This window comes from Lepisma saccharinum, chromosome 21 (assembly GCF_977018435.1).
Source record: "Lepisma saccharinum chromosome 21, izLepSacc3.1, whole genome shotgun sequence".
Taxonomy (NCBI): domain Eukaryota; kingdom Metazoa; phylum Arthropoda; class Insecta; order Zygentoma; family Lepismatidae; genus Lepisma; species Lepisma saccharinum.
In genome coordinates, this window is record NC_139249.1 from 10,211,574 (window position 1) to 10,234,462 (window position 22,889).

At 37.4% G+C, this 22,889-nt stretch overlaps 1 protein-coding gene across 1 annotated transcript in view; it reads right to left on the bottom strand.

Moving 5' to 3' along the window:
• LOC146004452 (homeobox protein Nkx-6.2-like) overlaps positions 1-20,652 on the bottom strand; it is a 91,622-nt gene extending 70,970 nt beyond the window's left edge. The window contains exons 1-2 of the mRNA XM_083143306.1: positions 20,226-20,652; positions 793-832 (exon numbers count right to left, since the gene is read on the bottom strand). Coding sequence (XP_082999432.1) covers positions 793-832; positions 20,226-20,652 — 467 coding nt within the window. The remainder of the gene's footprint in view (positions 1-792; positions 833-20,225) is intronic.
• Positions 20,653-22,889: the final 2,237 nt, after the last annotated feature.

A 22,889-nucleotide genomic window follows, 5' to 3' on the forward strand; every position in this document is an offset into this window, starting at 1 on the left:
GTGCCCTGTATCGAGTAACCGACCTCGGTTGAAGTGTGGTTAGTACAGTGCGCTTCGACGCCAGGGGTCCCGGGATCATCAGTCTCACAAGTTCACGCATCCTCATCGTCGCGATCAGGCAAGAAGTGGCAGAAAAGCGAGGTAAAAATAACCTAATTTAACCAATCAAAACCTGTCTGGGACTAAATTAGACTTAACCTCAATAACATTATCTTTAGAACCTCTAAACCGTCGACTCCCTCCGCTCCCCCGCCCCCTCTATCAACCATTTCTAACATATTTGCGGTGTCGCTACTGAACTGAGAGAGAGATATCGGATAATTTCCTGTGCGGATTTCAATATCCGGATATGAGATATTCTGATACACGGATATCCGAATTATCCGTATTATCCGAAATGTCCTGATATCCCCATATCTTGACAGTTTTATCATTTATCCGTTTTACGAGCTATCCACATATTCTTCTATTCGACGTTTTCATACTTCAATGTACGGATTTTCAACAAATCTTTCATCTAATCTCTCCTGTTCGTATTATTTGGGTATTTGTATTATCCGGAAATCCGATTTAGCCACATATCCGGTTTATCCGTTGAATCCGAAACTGATATCGGATAATTTGAAACCCTAGTATCCGTTATCCGGATATTGTAGCCATATACAAGGATAATTATGAGCTGAATCCGATCACTTGCCCGTCATAATATCTGAATTTACGTATTTGCTTCATGTCCACGAGTTCAACGGTTCCTGCATACTCCTGGCAACCCTGCCTCGCTGGAAGAGTATGGGGTGGTGGTTGTAGGAATTGATGACGTGTGCTGAAGTTGCTATACTCACACGGATGGACCCCGTTGCTTAATCAAGCGACAGGCGCGCAGCCTATCCTCATGGCTTTACGACTCCTATTCGGCCATATTGCAGCTTGTGATCGGCCAGATAATGTTGTGTGATATGAACTTGGGTCTGTTTGGCGTCGCCCATCGAAAGGGATGCCGCCCCACCTCACCCCAAAAAGAGAGCGTCAGTCCTTAAACCGCATTCTGTATCTACCCCCGCCCCCCTTTCGTTGGCACGCGGACGGACGCACGCTGTGCAAAACGCACACGTGCGTCGTGGGATTGTAGGGCAAACAAATACATTGGAAAGGGAGGGAGGGGGGGGCAGTGCACCCACTCGCTCTCTCTCACTCACTCGAAGGCAATTCGGTAGATTGCCATGCCAATGAACTCGCGAAGCATGACGGGACAATTCTGTCTTGCTTTCATCGACTGCGTTGGTGAAAATGATAACGGAACGTCAAGAATATTAAAAAATAAGAGTCGTGGAATTTTTGTGGGCCGAAATGAAGACATGCACAGACAATCAAATATACCAGCATTAATATACGTCAACCAGTGTGATATTTCAAAAATTTCCAGTGGAGAAAATTCCAGTTACTACATAACTGAGGACAAAGGTTCCAGCTCAGTCCCGATGAGCCTTAATGTGCATAAAGTGAGCTTAAAACAAAATTGTGTTTACAATAACAACTACTCATAATATTCTGACTATGTTCATTGAACGTGCATTCTTGTACTTACACACAAATACATATTTGTTCCTTTCAAATAAATTTTTTTCGTTTTATTCTCACCTAAAAAAAAAGTGCCGCTGCGGCGTACCGTTGCATACCACCATAAAAAAATATGTAATTATATATATATATTTCCCCCTGGAGTGGGGGTATACAGAAACCAGAAAGGGGAATTCCTCCTCGTCCCCCTTCAAATACCACGGCAGAAGTCTGGTTAGCATATGACGAATCAGCACCCTAAAAATAACTGAGTACTTTACAAAATATATGTATTTTTTGAAACTGTTGTCAAGTATAGTTTATTTAGCTCAACAAAACATATTCTTCTTTTGCTACAAGGAATTTTCTTCGCAAAAAAACACTATATTTTGTAAAGTAGTCTGTTATTTTTTTAAAAAAAGTACAGAGCAGCGCTGGTTCATTCAGTTGGGTGTCGGACTGCCGTGTGGGAAATCCTGGTACGATTTCAGATGGGATTTTCCCAAGGTATTTCCCTGCATCAGCTCCGGGGTCCACCAATAAAATGAGTACTTGCGGGAGGGGGCGTAGAGGCACCTCACAAGGGTGAATGTGTATGTGTGAGGCTCTTCCTCCGCATCCATTCCACATGTCACAGTAGTTTTAGCCTATTAACATAAGAGAACGTGGGCTATGACTATGAAAGTGAGAATAGAGAGAAATTGAACTAGACAGAATAAGAAAGGACCTCTGAAAGAACCTGATGGTAATTGGAGAATACGAACTAACGAAGAACTCAACAAATTAATCAGGAATAAAAACAACGTAAATTTCATAAAATCAGAAAGACTAAGATGATTTGGGCACGTAATTAGAATGTCTGATGAAAGATTAGTAAGAGAGATATATGTACAAGGTAGAATAAAAAAGTAAGGTAACAAGTGCCCTGAAAATGTACAACGATATGCTAGTAACTGTTTTTTTTGTGTGTTGTAGGTATTGATGGATAGTATCCCTGGTGACCGCTAGAGAGCAGCACGGTGACACAGTTGCAGAGAATCGCAGTTCGAAGATGGCAGGGTTACTGGAAACATGGTCAAATGTGGAAGTGCGAAGTGTGATCAGGTTTTTGCATGCGAAGGGGAAGAAACCAGCCGAGATCCATCGGGAACTTGTGGAGGTGTATGAAAACAACGTGTTAACCAGGAAACAAGTGTCGTGTTGGTGTAAGGAGTTTGAAAATGGTAGGACTGACATTAATGATGATCAGCGAAGTGGCAGACCGTCAACTTCAGCTACCGACCAGAACATTTGTCAGGTGGAGGGAATGATTAGGGAGGATAGGCGAATCACACTGTCACACATTGCAGATGCACTGAACATTTCGTATGGTTCTGTGCACAGTATTGTGCATAACACGCTTGGCTACCGCAAAGTGTGTGCACATTGGGTACCAAGAAATCTCACTGATTATGACAAAGGCAGACGAATGGGCATGAGTCTGAACCACCTGATCCGTTATCAACAAGAATGGTCGTCATTTCCGTATCGCATCATTACGGGTGATGAGACACCTGTGCCATTGTGGACACCGGAATCCAAACGTTCCTCCATGATGTGGAAACATCCATCATCGCCCCCATCCAAAAAGTTTAAAACAGTAACATGTGCAAGGAAAACAATGGCCACGATCTTTTGGGACCACCTTGGAGTGATTCACCTGGAATTCCTTCCACGTGGTACCACTGTCAATGCTGTGACCTACTGCCAGACATTGGACAGATTGAGAGAGGCCATACGTCGGAAACGACCTGGAGTACTCAGGGAGGGTGTATTGTTGTTACACGACAACGCTCGACCTCACACAGCGCAGCTCACCCGTGACCATGTCACACGTTTCCACTGGGAGGTTTTGGAACACCCCGCGTACAGCCCTGATCTTGCCCAGCGATTTCCATCTGTTCGGACCAATGAAGAAGCATCTTCGAGGACGACGCTTCAACACAGTGCAAGAGGCACAGGATGCAGTGAAAACCTCGTTGGACAGCCTTGACACTGATTTCTTCACTCGTGGCATTGATGCATTGGTCACCCGCTGGAACACGTGCTTAGACAAATATGGTGCCTATGTGGAATGTTAGTGTGCAGTGTCATGTATACCCTGTCACAGTTTAGGCAACCACGACATGTTTCTGTGGAAAAAAAAACTTGTTACCTTACTTTTTGATTCTACCTTGTATAATTGGAAACCACTCGGTACACGAGCCGTAGGCAGGCCAAAGAAACGATGGGAAGATGAAATAATTAAAGATTTGAAAGACATGAAAGTAAAGAATTGGACGAAGAGCATCCAGGATAGGAAAAAGTGGAGAGATGTTGTTGAGAAGGCCAAAACTTTCAATACATGAAGTTGTAGGGCCTGAAGAAGAAGATGAAAGGGAGAGAGAAAGATGAAGATAAGAAAGAGAAGCAATGAAAGTGTGTGTGAGAGAGAATGAAAGCGAAGCACAGACAGATACAGGACAAGAATCAATCAAAGATAGATAGATAGAAATAGAGAGAGAATAGAGGGAGAGAATTGAAGAGGAACATAGGAAAAACGCTACTGAAAGAGTGGCAATGGAAGTGAGTGAGAGAGAGTGGGTGAATGAGTGAGATAGACAGAGAGTGGTGAGATAGAGAGAGAGAGAGAGAGAGTGGTGAGATTGAGAAAGAGAGAGAGAGAGAGAGAGAGAGAGAGAGAGAGAGAGAGAGAGAGAGAGAGAGAGAGAGAGAGAGAGTGTGTGTGGTGGGATTGAGAGAGTGTGTGGTGAGATAGAGAGAGAGTGTGGTGAGATAGAGATAAAGTAATATAGTGACAAAAACACAGGAAGAGAAGCGAAGAAAGGGAGAAGAGAATGAGAAAGACAGAATATGAGAGAGACCATCTGCGTGAGGGACATGACGCATAAGAAAGGTGAAGAGAGAGAGAGAAAGAGAGATAGGCAGAAGTATGGAGAAAGATACACAGAAAGAATTCAGAGAGAATGCAAGAGAACAAATGAAAGAGGGAGAAAGACGATAAGAGGATAAATTATTTGTCAAAGATACCTTGTCTCGGGGAAGGGGGGTGAGAGTGGGGGGATCTCCCAGACATCCTCCATTAATCCGAAACACTAGTAGTTTGCATGTGCGTAGCCAGAGGGGCGGGGGTCGAATTGATATGAAATTTATATTAAGAAAAAAGCTCATTATTTTTATGGAAACCAGGAACTTTTGCTGGCGAAACCAAGATATGTTGCATCAGAGACTTGAAATGTATCTAGTACATTACAAAAAAGGACAAAAAATATAGGTTTGTAGGGACTAAACCTACACATGACTTATACAAATCAATTTCATAAATCTGGTAAAAATAATCCGCATTTGGCAACACTTCCGGTTTTTTCCCCAGCTCCTTTTCCCCCGTCTAATTCCAGATCCCAGATTTTGCGGAATGACACGAATGAGGGAACGAAAGGGGTTGATAGAGGAGAGGGATGAAAACCCAACGGTGGATTGGTAGAGGGGCTGTACACCGGCAACAGATTGGGCCTCGATCAATAAACAACTGGAGCAGAGGCCCCCCCCATCCCTCCCCACTCGCCACCAGCGCAATATATTTAGGGGAAGGAGAAACAGCGAAAACCGAGAGAAAGCTTTCAATTTTCACACTCACTTTCCTCGCAATATGATGTAAACAAAGACAAGCCAACAGCCAGCAACGCCACGGTTAATTTCTAATTTAAGGGTAATTAAGAAAATGGCGGAAGGAGGCTGCTGTTATAGAGACTTTCAGAAAGGCTGCTTTCTGTTGAGTCCGGCAATAATTGTATTCAGTCGAGAATTGTTATTTTCTGTTCGCCAGGAACAAAGTCATAAATATGGTTATGACGTGGTGGAAATTCACGACCATTTTGCGGTATTGATTTAACGTTGTCGTTATGGTGTAATTGTAAGGTTGGTACAGATACCCAGAGGCGTACTTAGAAATAAAATTTGAGGGGGGTCCACCCAGAGGTGTCCCATCCCTCAAGGCCAATGGCACGTCCACGAGTATAGTTTTCTCGTTTCTTGTGTGTTTTGTTATTCTTGGAATTGTAATTTCAGAATTTAATGTCTGTTGACACTTTTCAGAAGTAGTTTGAAATATTTGGCTGAAATTACAACTTATGCGTGTTCGATTTCATATAAAACAACAATTTAATCCTTAACTCAAAATGTCGCTCCTTGACAAACTTCATGCTTGACAGCCAAATCAGCAAAACAGTTGAATATCTACATACAAAGATATTATAACATCGTAGATGTTTTGCAGAAACCTTCATCTGTCTCTGACAGTCACAGCTGTTCTGTGACGTCACTTGGGTAAGAAAGAGCAGAAACTAAATTGTGATGAGGGCTCTAAATACATACTTTGACAACTGTACAGTAAGACTGTAAACATTTTCACAGATGAAGAGTACAATTAAGAAAGTCCTCTTTTCCAACTGCGAAAGATCACTTGCTTGGGATGGTTAACTCGGACAACTGACAAGGTTGAAGACATTTAACAAAAACATGAAGTGAATCATATTTTTTTTCTAGAAATCGAATTATACACATTCACAATAGTTTATGTTTACTGTCTGGTACATAATTCAATATATTTATTATCAGTATTTCACCTCTACGTGTATAATTTCTAAAAAACAACACATACCAAAGCAGTTTCTCATTGAAGTCAGAAATATCACTACCCAGTGTGAAAAAAAAAATTTTAGTGGATGTTATTGTCAGAATTCACAATCCGTGCACACACAGAAAATTTTCTATACGTGCCACATCAAGTGTTTCATCGGAAAGATGAATCTACCATATCATTTTCAAAAAGAAGAAAGGAATTTGGTGGGTGAGGGTCCGAACCCCTTGAACCCACCCTCTGGACACGTCCTTGCCAGTCTCGTCTGGATATCCGAGACGGACCGACCGAGAACGAGACGGACTTTTGTAAAGTCGAGGTCCGAGACTGTTGGTCTTCTTCGAAATTTTTTATGAACCCTTGAAAATTTCATCTAAGCCAAAGTTCCTTTACAATGCGTGTTCTGCAGACACACCACGTGGATTTCTACTTGGTTATTTATTTATTTACTTAAGGCTGAATCACATGAGGCTAGATTTGCTGCTTGGACTTGGACTCAGAGTTGTTAAATGTCAAGAGAACCCATAAATTCTAATGGGTTCCGCTGCAGTACCAGAACCTTTTCTCGCACAATTCAAATTCGGTAGAAGTTGCGTATGTAAAATCAATATCAATCTAATATTTTGTAACGAACCTGAGAGTTTAAGGTTTTATATTTGTAAGAAGTTAAGTTTTATAAAATGTTTACTTCAAATAATGTGCAATTTGTCACAGACAACTAGAGTTAGATTGATACAGTTGTATTTGGAACTTGTATATATGTTTAGAAATACGTCATAATCTGTTTGTGTTGACGTCACTTTCTCATCTCAGCAGAGGAAGTGAACCCACCTGAATGTTTTTCATCTGACGACAGACTCAGTCAGAAAACAGGTGAAGGTGAGAAATCAACAGAAACGCGGTAACGGTTAATGGAATGCCCGAATAGTGTAATTGGTAATTATTCTCGTTTCATTCTAGCTATACTCGACAATAATAATTAAGTACAGAAACGTTCGTGTATTTACATTTGTCTTGTCCAACGTTAATTCTATGCAAGTGTATTTAGTGCTTGTGATGTGATTTAATATGCTATAGAATTGTTCCTCTTCAGGCAGAAACGTAAGCAAATCTGTACCTTGCTTGTAAGTCCACATACGATAGGAAATATAAGTGATTATAAAATATTTTATTAACTTAGAATACTGTGTTGTGTTTCTTTTCTACCCAGCAAGCGCTGATGATTTGCAAAGATTGTCATGTTCCCGACTAAAGGAGTAGCGGACCTTACTGACGACTGGTGTATAACCGGGGGACGTTGCAATTTACATCCAAATTTCTTAGAGAGAAATTTTATTGGTTATAATTTAAAACTGTTTATTAATAATAAATAATTAGCAATAATCAAATTGTAACTATTGAAATTTCACTTCTCTTGAACTCCCCATCTAATATTCCAGTAACAAGAATAAGCATAATTTTAATGCTGTGTGTTTTGAAAATGCGAATTCCGTATGAAAAAGAGTGATTTTTGCGAAACATAAACGCGATAAATGCACACACGCTAACTAAACCAAGGAAACGCTATCTAACGTCCCATCTTATTTCTTGGATCGATGCGTTCTCATTTGAGTCAATTAGAGAGCGTAATTACTTCCTTCATTTCGAGTCTTTACGGCTTGTTCCGACGACATAAATCAATTTTTGCGACATCATAATGACACGCTACATAACCATATACTTTTACTTCTCTCTCCCCGCCCCTTGCAACCCCCCCCCCCCTCCCGATTCATCGTCGTTTGGCTGGGGAATAGATTGGAAACCAGAATTACAGTTCCTCGGCCTTGAAAAGTACAACTTTCTTTTACACTGAAGTTTGAAAAAGCATACAATGGTTAAAGTGTGTCTATTGTGCTCGATCTTTGAATTCAGTGTTGCCCTAAAAATAAATTTCGGGGGTTCGACAAGGTTTTTAATACCCTCAAATATACTATATCAGGGTTCGAGTCCTGGTTTGAGTGCCCCTTCATCAATTTAATCTAATCATCATCTCTCATCACTGTCGCGATTAGCCAACCGTGACAGTATAAAGCGACAAGGCTAAAACTAAAATAAAATAACTAAAAAAAACTAATCGAAACATACATTTGCTATTGTAATTGCTATGCAGAAAAAAACTTATTTTTTCGAATTAACAATTAACGTATTACTTTTGGTTAAGCTTTATGGTAAGAGAAAACAAAACATTGGATACCATTTTAATAAATTTGACTAAATTGTTTGGACTTATTTGAACATCGGTTGGATACGAGAAACTATTCTGCTTATTACAACTAAACTATTTTTCTCTGCGTGGTAAATCAATGTTGCTCAAAGTTGCGCTAAAATAGGCTATTGGAACTGGATCAAACAGTTTCAAGCGTGATCTCATCCTCACCGAGAAATGTATCCTTTATCCCTTGATTACATGTCTACAGAGTTACCTCTATACGTTTTCAGGAAAGACTGGCAATTGTCACGGTTTGTTCTGTTTCCTAAGGTACGTAAAACTATCATAGCATTTTGTGTTACATGGTTAGCAAGTAAATACAAGTTTATGTACTGCACTCAGTTCGTCAATGCTGAATACAAATTAATAACTTTTGATTAAATGGAATAGTCAGAAGCAATCAACCAGCATTTTCTAAGTTCTTTCACGAGCATTGTCTGTATCCTTCCGCTATCATTACCTCCGTAGTGTTGCTGCGTAAGAAAAGAGTCCCCATTTATTTCAGCGTTGATTGTGTGAAAACTGGCAGTTTTTAAAACTTAAAACGGTTTATATGCTTTGTCTGCGCATCTAACTTTCACAAGTACATGTGTAATGCTACAATGGGAAGAAAATTATCAGTTCGATTTATTGAATGAATGATATTTCAGCGAACAACTTCCCCCACAATTCATTGCATCATATTTCTGGCGAACAGATCAAATCCTGCGTTGAGAACATACCGGGTAAGCATTGTGCGTATGTAGTCTTTGCCGAAGTGTTGCAAGTGATTCAATTTTCATCTTTTCCGAAACCCTACATGATCCGTGAAACGTTTGTAGCAAATTATCTCGCTGTAAGAAGACTTACACACTTTCCTTAACATACGTGAATTTATTTGTCAGAGCAGACTGCGTGATGACATCAAGTTGAATATCCTACATTGTGAGAATGTCAAAGAAGTTTGTTTTGCAAAGCAAATCTTACAGTCTGCCATTAATAACGTGAATATATTGAGTTAGTTACTTTTGACTGTCAATTTAAACCGTGTATTTAGTGTAGGATTGTATAATGATTGGCTGCTGTCGTTCACTATAAACATGATCGTTATAAGTATAGACGTAGAAAAGCTAATATTAATTGCTGAAAACAAAACAGATTAATCGTAATGAAAAATGCATCTGTTTTCAAACAGAGTTTGAGTTTTTGTTTTCAAACAGAAACTACGTAGCTAAATATATACATTTCATATTATATGGTTAATATTTCCATGAAAACACAATTAATTTTTCACTTTAGCACAAAAATTTAGACAGTATCGCGTTCTTTTTTAAAAAATATATACACACAAGGACATTTAATATTATCATAAAATTTATAGAATGATTAACTTACGTACTTGTTGATCTCAAAGCCTCATAAAGGTAGTGCTTGTGTGCTGAAAATAAACGTAGGATATGGTTTTAGAAAAATTGTATAATGGCATATTTAATTTAATGATTTTCCTTTCTTTTTCTTTTGTTAAAAAAAAAGGAAATTTAGAAATCTTTTTAACTAAAGCTACAGCACACAAACATCTACCTTTATTTGTGCAAATATCTTTAGTTTTAATTATTTTTACTGTTCTGAAAGTAATTTCAATTATTATCTATGTAAAATATTCCGTTGAAATGAATTAATTTAAATTTTATTTTATTTAATAACGTGTGCCACATTTATTAGTTAATACAAAGATCGGAATTTCTCAGCTTAACGTTTCACGCTGAATGTACATTATACTTATTATTCTAAAATTATTATTTTCATTCATACCACACCGTTTTTATTATATCGCAAGAGGGTTACCTATTTAAACAAAATTACATGCATAAGGACATCCCATACATGCGTACACATAGCTATAATAAACAAGAATTGTGTTAGTTTATGTTTCATACATCAACAATAATCTTTCTTTATGAATGATATTGAATTTTAATAATAATTCCCTATCATTATATAAAATATAAGTTATCCTGGTGAGCAATGCAAATTACCATTAATCTTTTTTTAAAAAAACGGTTATACGGGAAATAATTCACAAAGGACCTAAAATGTGTCATGAGTCACGAAAATATCAATAATGTATGAAAGTGTGTAAAAAGTTGCACCCTCACTTATATTACCAAAATAAGTTTTCTATAAGACAAACGATATGGAGAAAGTCGTTCAAGAATTTTATTATAATTTTGTTTAGTATCGTAAAAATACAGGAGTTATTCATGACCATTTCAAGGTAACACGTTGAATTATGCCAACTGTTGGATAAAAAAAAAATATATCAGGTTTACTAATCGGGACATATGAGTATCTTTGCACGCTTCCATATTAGATAGTGGCTGTGATATTGCTGGCATTTGTGCCAAAGTAAATTAAACGTTTAAAAATGATTCGTAATCAATTTTCTAGCATAGTCCTTGACTATACAAAACTGTTTATGTATTTGTAGAGAGTTTGAGGTAGTAGCACGTTGTGTAAACGTTGTTCAAATGCCTGCAAATTACGTCCGTGCCTTGCCAAAGAATCAAGAAACTCTTCACGCATGCGCACATCGCGACCGCAGCGCTCCGGCGGCAATATTTGCAAACTTACTTTCTGGATAACCCTCGTACATTGAGTTCTTTCAAATATAGACGTGCAACATGGCACGCAGATGAAAAGTGCATAAAGTCTCACGATTAAGACAAATAAGATATTAATTACGTACTGCATAAGGTAAAAATACTAAAAGCTTTGAGCATTCTATATTATGTTTTTCTTGCTAACACTCTAACATGTTACAGACATCAGTCTCACGTTTTCATAAATTATGGGAAATTAAGTATAGAGACAATAGCTTCTAATATCAATGAGGAAAATCTCGCAGATGAGGTTATTGAAGTCAATGCACGAGGAAGAGAACTGAATCAAGATAGTCCAGAGTTCAAACAGCAAAATCTTATAAGGAAGTAAGATTGGTAAAAAAACCCTGGAAAACGCAATAGTTTTATTTTAATTAGAAGACATTTACAATCAGTTTTGCAAGTAACTAGTTACAAGTAACAGTTACTCTTTGAGGAATTCTAACTGTAACAGAGTTACTTTTTGCCAATTAAAGTAACTTTATCAAGAGTTACTTTTACGGTTACCTTACAACACTTAAACTATTAACATTAAACTTTATAAAGTGGGTGAAGAGCTTCCAAGTATGTGTTTTCTCTGGATGCTAAAGTGAAAGGCTATTTCATGCAATCGACTCAGGCAAGAAAGTTAGGCATCGTCGCATGCTAAATGTAGATCATCCAACACTTTATTGCAATTCGTAATTTCAGTGTATTGTTGCATTCATTTGGAATGTGGTAGCCAAGCTAGAAAGATGCCATTGTTGAAGAAGTTGATCTTGTTCAATTTGGAATGGAAGAGAAAGAAGCAGATGCCGCAATATAGAGGGAGATTATTTCCATAACATCTTTGGCTGTTATACATTTGAAGCTTCGGAACGAGTCGCACCTATCGAAGCAGCCAATCAACGAAGCGAGCCGCTGGCGTCATCTCAACCCAGAACCTATCGCTAAGCCCCCTGCTCAGGCTCTACACGCGCAGTAGGCTCGCTAGACAGACTCGCGTAGTCCGATGGAGATGTTCCGACAGTAATTCGACTCTACCAAGTACCGTGCCTGCCAAACGAACAATTCTCGAATTAAAATCGTTCGAGCAACGCTGACTCTTTGTTCCAGGATTTAGACTGCACAGAACTAAAAAAAAGTGTCAATTGACATATTGATTCCAATAAGACAATAACGTGCATAAACTGCAAATGATGCACTTTTTAGTGTGTCAAAATACACATGGAAATGTTTAAAGGGGTATTTTTATCAGATGATGTGATGCATTAAAATGCATTATTTAGGAAGATCAGACAAGATCATTTCAAAGATCATAAAATTTCAATTTTAATGCATCAACTGACATCTATGAATGTGTAATTTTGTTATCTTTGAAATTATCTGGTATGGTCTTCCAAATTGATGTATTTTAATGCATCACACCGAATATCAGATAAAAATACCCTTTTATACATCTCTAAGTGTATTTTGACACACTAAAAAGCGCATCATTTTCAGTTTATTAACGTTAATGCGTTAATTGGAGTCAATATAGGCTATATGTGTCAACTGACACGTTTTGGATCCTATGCATGGGCGTCGCCAGAAATTTTTGCGGGGGAAGGGGGTTGGGCAAATGATAAAAGTTGAATAAGTAGAAAAATAATAAGTATTATTACTACGGTTATAAATGTTATTATACAATAATAAATATTATAAGCTAACAAAATAATTTTCATTCAAAATAATAATAATTATTATTAATTATTATTAATATTATTATATAAATGGGGAGACTCGATTCACCAAACGAGTGAATACCAGCACAACTGTTTTCCATTATTTATTTTGAATTTTATGCATTTAGTATCTGAAATGCATTTTGATATTAACTTTTGCATGTCTCGTTCAAGAAAAGGCTTTATATGTTAGGGGGAATTTTTTTTCATAAAGTTTGTTGTGTGACCTCTCACCCCTGCAACTGTAAATGTGAAACCTGTGGAACCATTTGTTCTTTGGATGAAATGGTAGAATATAACCTTATTCCTGTATATTCCACTCAATGTTTTCCATCCAATGCATTTTTACTTATATTATTCTGTGCGAATACTAACTAAATGAACTTTATTTCTATTCTTAACAATAAGAGTAACAAATTATCGGCTTTCTTGTATCTTTAAATGAACAATGTCAATTTCCAGGGGGGGTCCATCGACCCGTTCGACCTCCCCCCCCCTCCTGACGCCCATGTTCCTGTGTGATTTTTATAGCTAATAGTGTAAATCTACAGTAAATATATTAAGACTAGAGGCTAATATATGTAAGTCTTCATATATATTTATTTTAAAACAATTAAGTATCATCGACTATGAGTAATTTGTTTGCAAGAAAGAATCTAGAAAAAGTAATTGTGAAACTAACTGTCAGTTACTTCTCAAGTATCAGTAACTACATAGTTACTTTTAAAAAGTAGCTTTCCGAACACTTTTTACAATCATAGGAGTCGATTATGAGGGGCAATGCCCCCCAAAATTCCTGATAAAAGATCAAAACATATATTTTTTTATGTCCAATTACTGGCGGGGTTCCAAAACTGGAGGGAGGGGCAAGGAGCCCCCTTATATCCGAATCGCCGCCACTGTATCAAATGTTGTTTGTGTCAATCTTGCGGCTCAAACTTTACATTTGCTATTTGCAATCATTGTTAATGTGCTTGTGCATACGGTATTATCTCATGTATTGCCACGGTGTTCTAATCGGTCAGGAGTCTGACTGCCATGCGAGAGACCTGGGTTCGATTCACGGGGAGGTGTTTCCAGGTGTGAATTTTTTCAACGAAGTCCTTGCACTCTAGAAAATGGGTAACTTGGGGCAACCCTCGGCCGGAACGTGGTGCTGATCACATCTCGACAAATAGCCAAGATTTTGAATTTGACTTCACGACTTTCCGTAAATAAAGATATCAACCATAGGATGAATCAACAGGCACTGTATTATGAAATCCAAATTCATGTTCAAAGTCTACAAATTGAATTAAGAATTGAAATACAAATATTTGATAGGTTTCCTGCAAAGATTGTTGACGTGCAATATATTATGTCACATTAAGATTGAATGAAGATACAAGTATATTTGCGATGTAGTTTTCTGTGAATCAGATTCAGACTTCAGTAATGCATTTTTGTTGACCTTTTAAAAGAAACACTGCAAATAATGTACTTTTGGTGCAGTCAAATACATAAAAGTTCATCAAGGGGAACCTTTATCACCTGCTATTCCGCGTGATCCACTAAAAATGCATAAATTAAGAAAACATTTCAAAGATACCAAAATTACATGTTTAATCAGAGCTCTGTATGCAGTGGCGATGGAATTGTGGATAATGAATGAGTTAAAGTTAATGGAAATACTACGAAAGTAGTGAAACGGTGATAATTTATAATGTGCATTTTTAAATCTTAAAAATTGTCAACAGATGGCACCACTATATTATTATTTAGCACTTGTAATTCACATTCAGTTTCTTGTAACTAAAGAAATTTTTTAAATTAAACTTAATGGATTAAAACGATGCATTTATGAGCTCATGCATTATAAAGGTAATCAGAAACTAAAATAATAATAATGCAGAGTGCAAATAGATATCTTAGTGTCTTTTATCTAGAAAATCATTACAATAACTTGTTTCGTTAATTTTGTCGCAAGAGTGCGTTTCTTGTGTTGCAAATTATTCTGAAACACAGAATAGAATAAACATAGAATAAAATTATGCTTCAGGAAAAAGTTAATAGTCGAGTTGGAAACCCTGAAAAAATTATATAAATTTAATTATATGTTGTTGTGTGACCACTTTCACGATTTCAGTTTCAATTCAAAAGATTGATTGATTTTTAATTCGCTTTTTCCCCACTTTTGCCTTGTCACGAGGATAAGAATGGGTGATGATATGATGATGAAGAGAGACTCACAAATAAACAGCGATAACAATATCAGAGTATTGTTTCAAAAATTCATCATAAAATGTCAAAATATAACGTGCTTCAACACAACTATGACAAAGTTCACAGTTTATCCGTTCAAATTATGTACATAAAACAAAAATACACTTCATTTTCTGATATACTCCCAATAAAGAAAGGATTTACATGATTTTATAGTGAATCCATACTAATATTACAATATTATAAAATAAGTTATATTTTTATTTTGACTGATGTATTTACATTGCATTTACCTGGGGTGCCAACTTTTGAAAAAGGTTGGGTGGGCTTTAACACTTGAGTTATAAGAATCTCGTAAATCCTCTCTTACATGTATCATGATATTAATGCATACCAACAAATGCAACCTTATTAATTTTTTTAACCTGTTATTTACTGATTTCAATAAGCAACCAACCATGAATATCGATAATAAATATGTAATAAGAATATTGATAACACGGCATATTATTGGGTGGGCTCGGACCCTGGGGGACCATATAAGTTGGCACCACTGCACAGAACTCGAAATGCATCAAATGAAGGTATTTTTGATGCATCAATCGACACAGTTAAACGTGTAATTTTTGTTTCTTTGAAATGATCGTCTCATCTTCTCAATTAATGCATATTTAGTGAATTACCAAGAAGATCAGTTGATAGAAGTTTAATGTATTTCCGTATGTATTTTGATGAATTAAAAATTCACCACTAGCAGCTTATATTTTAATGTTACTGGAGTCAACATATTTGTGTCAAATGACGCAGCAAGCTATTATAATGTTTTATCAGATGTTAACAAAAAAATACACCATCGAGAAAAGTTAGTGTCAGTGAAGTACTCTTATTTTTACCCTACGTATTTCATTCCCTGTACATTACGATCATTCTGTTAATTAGAATATTAAAATATATGTATATCAATTTGCAACCATAACATGCAGAAATTTTAGAGCCGAAAACATTAAAATATCAAAACTTAAAATATCGAGATCGATATTATAATTTTTGGTTACAATTTTCCATTTATTTTACTCGTGATTATTATTACAATAAACAATTCATTTTATTCATTTCGAATAAAATTATATTACTGATGTAACTCGTCAGTAATAAAAACTGAAAGAAATTGATCTCATGACATTGTGTCACCTTAGAAATATGTAGAACACGTAAACGAAATAATCTTATGTGCCTTTAGCAAAGATTACTTTATATGCTAAGATTTCTGTTTTCAATTTTTCTCTGCATTTGCATTGATCGAAATCAATGTTTGGAATTGTTAAAAATGCTATTTTTCTTTCTCGACAGTCGACATAGTTATAGCTACTTAAAAGTGTTGCTTCATTATAAAATTAGGTCTTTTTAAGGTAACCACACTTCTCAAAATATGAACAATGATGAACGCAAAACAAATTTTCAGGCTTTATAGATAAATAAGTAAGTAAAAAAATAAACACACACACACATACATATATTAGTGTGCGTTTTTAACCCTAGATGGGTTAAAATACCATTAGCATTTTTCGTTAACATACGGATTTGAAAACATTTCTATACGTTCTTGTTAAATAATTGTACATACTGAAAGAAAGTCTGTAATATATATGATATTGACGCACAGCACATATGAATCACGTGATTAAGTATCAGTTGCAGAGTATTATTATAACATAAGCAGCGGAAGGCAAGTGAGGAAAGTATTTTATGTGCATTACCGTCAGGATTTAAGCCTACATGAAATAATGGAACTTGACGTTTCTTTAAATGTTATTGTATTCATATTTTGGTAGATTTCCCATATCTCACAACTTTTCTCTACATTGATATTTGGATGAGTCACAGCGCAAATAAATTCGTCAATAAAAATTATTTCCTTACTTTACATGCAATGTAAAAGGTTATCTGAATGAAATTATTTTTCAAACAATGACTCAACATGTATACGTCACCATATTAAGCAATTTTTAATAACTTATTCCCTAAAACTGAACGTAGCAGTGTATTAACGCGTAGGAAAAAATATATTAAAATAACAATAATAATAATTTGAAACTTTTCTATGAATAATTATAACGGGCCATAAATTCAGAAAGGGGGCGGGGGGACAACTTTCCAATAAATTGTTGCATAGGCACAAATTAGCAAACAATGATATGAGCAAGATATTGTAAGAGATTGTGGAACGCTGCAAAAAATTTACTAAATAATTTATTTATCTTTATCTAAACGTAAGTATCACAGCGTCTATTTTCTGCTATTTGTAATCAGTTTTTTTCCATTTGTATTATAATGTTATCAAAAAGCGTAAACAATATTGTTATTCGAAGCTTCAGTAAAAATGAAACTTACAAAAAAAAATCCTTACGTCCCTCTTTTGTTGATATATCCTAATAAAACATCTTTCTTATTTCATATCTTATTTGCGTTTCGTTATAGCATTCGTCCACCAATACAAATAAACGAACATACAAATACATTAAGAAAAGCATGTGAAAAGGTGTTACTTTACTTATATCTAATGTGGTTCTTATGAAATATCTATATTTTTCTCACAAATCTAAGACTATAATTAATAGTTAGAATGTTTATGAACGTATAAATCGTCGCTAAATACATTTCGAGCTTGAGGAATTTATTACTTTTTATCACATTTAAAATCCAAGAACACGCTATACAACAGTGTTTATTCCTACTTCTGTAATGTTTAAGCTATTGAATACATGCAGTTCGGTTACTAAAATGTAAGTAAAATATATCTGAAATGCACTATTATTGTCACTATTTTTGTCATTCTTTATTACAAGTAAACAGGCTAAGAATGTTAATTGGAATTTCACGACTTCATTACAAAAATAATATTTTATTATACATAATACACTTAACTTTATCTTCTCGTGTAATAATAGACTTTCTCAGTTTAATAACAAAAACGCAATAACAGTTTCTTGTGCTTCGGGAAAAATCATATCGGTTCATTTTAAATACATATTTCCACTCAATCATATTTATGATATTTCTGTTGTTGGAAGTCCTAACTTTAAAAAATGTTCTCGGTAGAGGGAAATTATTAACTTACAGCGTGGATAACGCGTTTTGAAAACGTTCTGAAAAATCACACAGTTTCTAAATATCCACGTATTTATTAATAAATACGCGAGGGATTATAATGGGTTACGCTTAATAGATTTTTTATGACTATTTAATAAGAAAACAAGCCTGCTCATATATATTTTATACACTAATTGTGCAATTAACATTTCGAATGTAATAGTCGGTAAATTATTAATTTCATTTTGTATGTGCCCTCCAAAGTCTTATAACCAGTAAGTACTTTTGTGAGCTTTGTTTTATAAGTGTAGATCGTAGAAGGCTTGATTGGGATCAGGTAATTGTAAATTGAATTGTCTATGAAAATGAACACAACTCTACTTTCTTGTCATCTTAAACTAACAATCTTCATGTCATCCTGTAAAATTTATATTTTTCTGTTTACCGTGGCATTAATTTTCTTAACAGAAAGGCTGCTTTTGTACATGTTTTAGTAGCTTCCAATTACATGTAAACTCGATATAAGAATATGTATTGTTATATTTCAAATTTTACGTCATATAGTTTCACCACATCGCTTTTGAAAATTGATGTGCTATACCTAATTAGAATTCAAGTACCCCTAAAAATGTACAACTCCTATAAATATTATCGCTAGGACAACAGCTATTTTTATACACGTTTCAGTGACTTTTAACTACATAAGCTATATGAATATGTGTTCTATTTCTACGTCATTTTCTTACCTTTTTAACTTTTTAAAATTTATTTTATTATTAGATATTAGTCTTGAAGGATACCTAAAAAAAGGTACAGATGATTGTTGGAAAAATTTACACGTTTCCAGGGGTGTAAGGGGTGACCTTCCACGTAGGCGCCCAAGAGTCAACCTCACTTCCACGTAGTGCACCCTGGACTAAAGACTAACGAGGCTCTGGCGACTGGCACTATGGCCAGTATAATTTTGTGTGTGTTGTCCTGTTTGTTGTCCTTGTGTGTGCTGAGTCCCCGTTTACGGCCTCAGCTTTTAACAGAAGTCAGAACATTTTAACATTTTTAGTTATGCAACGCTAGAGTTGTTATTTGTAATGATAAGGGGCTGGCCCCCGTATAATGTGACGGGAGCAAAATAGCCTAAGTGCTGACGCACCCAAAATTTTAAATTCAAAATCAAAATCAAAATTTACACGTTTCCGATTGCCCTGCCGTTAATTTTCTTAGGACAAGAGCTGTTTTTATACACGTTTTAGTGGGTTATAAATAGAAATAAGCTAGATATATGAATATGTGTTGTTATAGAACCTATTTTTACGAAATTGTTTCAGCTATTTTAAAAATTGATTTTGTTGTTAGATGTGATAGACCTGGTTAGTCTTCAAGCACATCTAAAAAAAAAGTACAACTTCTAAAGGTTGGAATTAGTGAACTTATAGTGTTCTGCGCTTGCTGGAACGGTGTTTTTACAGATTATTGGGTCATTTTCCAATTGGATTTCCAATTCACGGTGTTTTTAGTACACGATTTAGTGTTTTCTTTTTAAGAAATAAACTATGAATATGTTTGTTATAGAACCTACTTTTACGACATTGTTTCACCTCTTTTTAAAATTTATTTTCTTATTAGATGTAATAAACTTAATCATAGTTTTCAAGGATAGTTGCTAATTGTTGGAATAATTTAGATGTTCCTGTTTTTCCTGACGTTCATTTCCTTATGACAATAGTTGTTTTTGTAAACATTTTAGTGGTTGTCAACTATATGTGAATATGAATTATTGAGGAACCTATTTCTATTTCTATGTCATTGATTAATTGATGTCTTAAGTTCACTTTATGCACAGATAAGCTAATCGGAACTGGATCTACACTTTTAAGTCACTGCTTCAGCTCTTTTAAAAATTGGTTTTGTTATTAGATGTGATAGACCTGGTTAGTGTTCAAGGACACCTGAAGAAGTGCAGTTTCTAAATGTTGTATGGTTCTGCGAGTGCTAGAATGGTGTTTTTTACAGGTTTTGGGTCATTTCTAAGGGTGTTGAGAAATTGGATTTGCAGTACACGGTGTTCAAAGAGTGTACAAGAGTAAAGATAACAAGATTTTTCTACTCACCATTGCTTAGTCGATCTCTCCACGCCATCGGGTTGCTGACGAGTCCCTGTAGGCCAGGCCAGTAGAGAGCAGACCTCGACGTCAGGTCCGCGAGCGTCGGTTGCTTCCCTAGGGTGGCGGGGTTGAAATACATCCCTGCCGCCGACGTAACGTTAAACCGTGGCAGTCCAAGGGTTGTCGGCGCGGGCCGACTAAGGATGTGGTCAATCCCGTGAGGCGTCGCCGAAGACGATGTGGTCGCTGCGAGAGTCTGTGACTGCAGAGCGCTCAGGGGCGAACCTTTCAGTCCTTGCGCACCGGGGTAGTGCTGGAACATAGCCGACTTCATCTCGGTCATGGAGTGCAGGGCGGCGAGGGGAGGGTTCCCCAGGACGAACGCACTGTTCCTGGAGGCAGTGTCCATGTTCAGGTTGAGGAACGAGAGCATGTTGCCTGCCGGCGAGGGGGCGTTGGGGGGGCCCACGCCTCCCGCGGGGGGTGGATTGAACTCCAGCATGCCGCCCGCGATCGTCGTCGGGGATGACGCACCGCTGAGGGAAGTCTGAGAGTCGTCGGTAGAATTGGAAGGCGGCGGGTCCCTGGGAGATGCCGTTTTGGTGGACGTCGGCGCCAAAAACAAGAAAGACACACGGGAACTACCTTCTCCAGTTCGCTGGAGGCTCCAGCAAGGTTCTCCAACCGTAGCGTCAACTGCTTGCCATCTTAAGATATCCCCAACGAGCCACAGCACAACGGTACCACCGTTCTGATGAAAGAAACCACCGCACTTTGTCCAAAAGTCTTCCAAGCTACCGCGGGACGACACCAACGTGCCACTGGCCAACAACCTCGACGACCAACGATCCTCGGCCGAAGATTAACGAAGTGTAAACCCCCTTCCGGCCATTTTCCTCCTTCAAATACCCCCCGTCTCCCCTTTCCCCCCACCCTTCTCGGAAAACCTCCGAGCGACTTTACCTTCTAGAAGGAGAGGAGGGGGAGCACCATTAGCTCCTTGAATGTGTATACCCAGATTGATGAGATTTTGATTGGACTGGGGGCGAAGCCTGTTGCGCACCGCGGCTTCCCATTGGCGGACGGGGCTCCGGAGCGGATCGAAGCTCGCTCCCGGTTGGTTGCTAGGTGACATCGGCCATGAGGGGCCGGCCCTGAAACGTTTGGTGGAGACTATTGCTCGTATTGGATGCTGTTAAACAAGGCAATTTGCAGATACGCCGGGATGCTCTCAATACACAGGCGTTAAAAACTCACTGAAGAACAGACTGCCGTCGAAAACAAGGGTCCAGAATAGAGTCTGGAGCCTGGAACGACAGGCGCGGGCCAAAGCACAGCTCCGAGGGGGGGGGGGGGGAGAAAGAGGGTTTCTTGTAACGATCTCGACATTGCTTTTTCTTCCGGTTTGTTTCCGTTCTGCCTAAAAGGAAGAGAAGGACCGCAAACACGTCGATACGATAAAGAGGGGATTTAGTACGGAAAGGGTTACGTGCGATTTCTCCCTCTTGTTTCTTGCTGTTAATTCCTTTCTCCAAAACGAGGCCGAAAAGCATCACGGAAAAGCAAAGAACAAAAGGGGGGAAGTGTCACTTTTTTGGTGGCCGCCGTTGGTAGCGTGCCAAAGACTTAGGTGAAGTCACACCACAGATAATACGTTTGGTATAGTGTTTCTGTCGTAAATATTGCCTTTGTAATAATTGTCTTAGTTCTGTTTTAAGTATACTTTACGTACAGATAGGCTAACCGGGACTGGACCTACACTCAGAGCACTAAATGCATCATATCGATTGATGCACCAGAATGAATCATTTGATGCATTTGGGTGCATTTTTGTATGTCGTGAAAGAAATACCAAAGTGCATCATTTGATTCAAGTGAGGATTCCGATGCACTTCAATGCATCAGTTGATGCGTTTTGATGCACCTTGATGCACCAGAATGCATCTTTTTTCGATGATGCACTTTAGTGCATCAATCGATATGATGCATTTACTTTTCAGTGTGTATAGTTTAAAGTGGGATCCGAATCACTATGGGCCTCCACCGGGTATCGAACCCGGGACCCCTCGATCACAAGGGTTCGATTACTGGCTGGGACATTAAGTCCCACTTCCCTAGCTTATCCTGCCCTATACAATAAATGTACTGACCTGAAAGGGGGGAGGGGGCTTAGAGGCCCACACATTTTTTATCACTAAAATTCAAGAAATCATTTTTTATCCAGTCATCGCTTCCTCTGCTGTTTAGGTAAGTGCAGTTATATAATATTATAAAATAAGATCATTATTAAAAAAATAACAATTATTCACTGTCATTTGCATGCGTGTTTTGTCGGAACACACATCCAGAGGGGGCTGAGACCCCACCACATACATTTTGCCTCCTAATTAAGTTACCTTTATGATTTCTATGAAGAAAATTAATACAGAAACATTAAGAACACCTTAGGTATCGATATAATTTATTTTCAATATTTTAGTTGAAAAATAAAAATGAAGTGCTAAACTAGTCCCCCTACCTTCATTGGACCTCCCAGATCGCGCAGTGGTAGCGTCGCCGCCTTGTAATGAAGGGGTCCCGGGTTCGATGCCCGTTGGAGGCACATAGTGGTTCGGATCTCACTTTAAACTATACACACAGAAAACTAAATGCATCATATCGATTGATGCA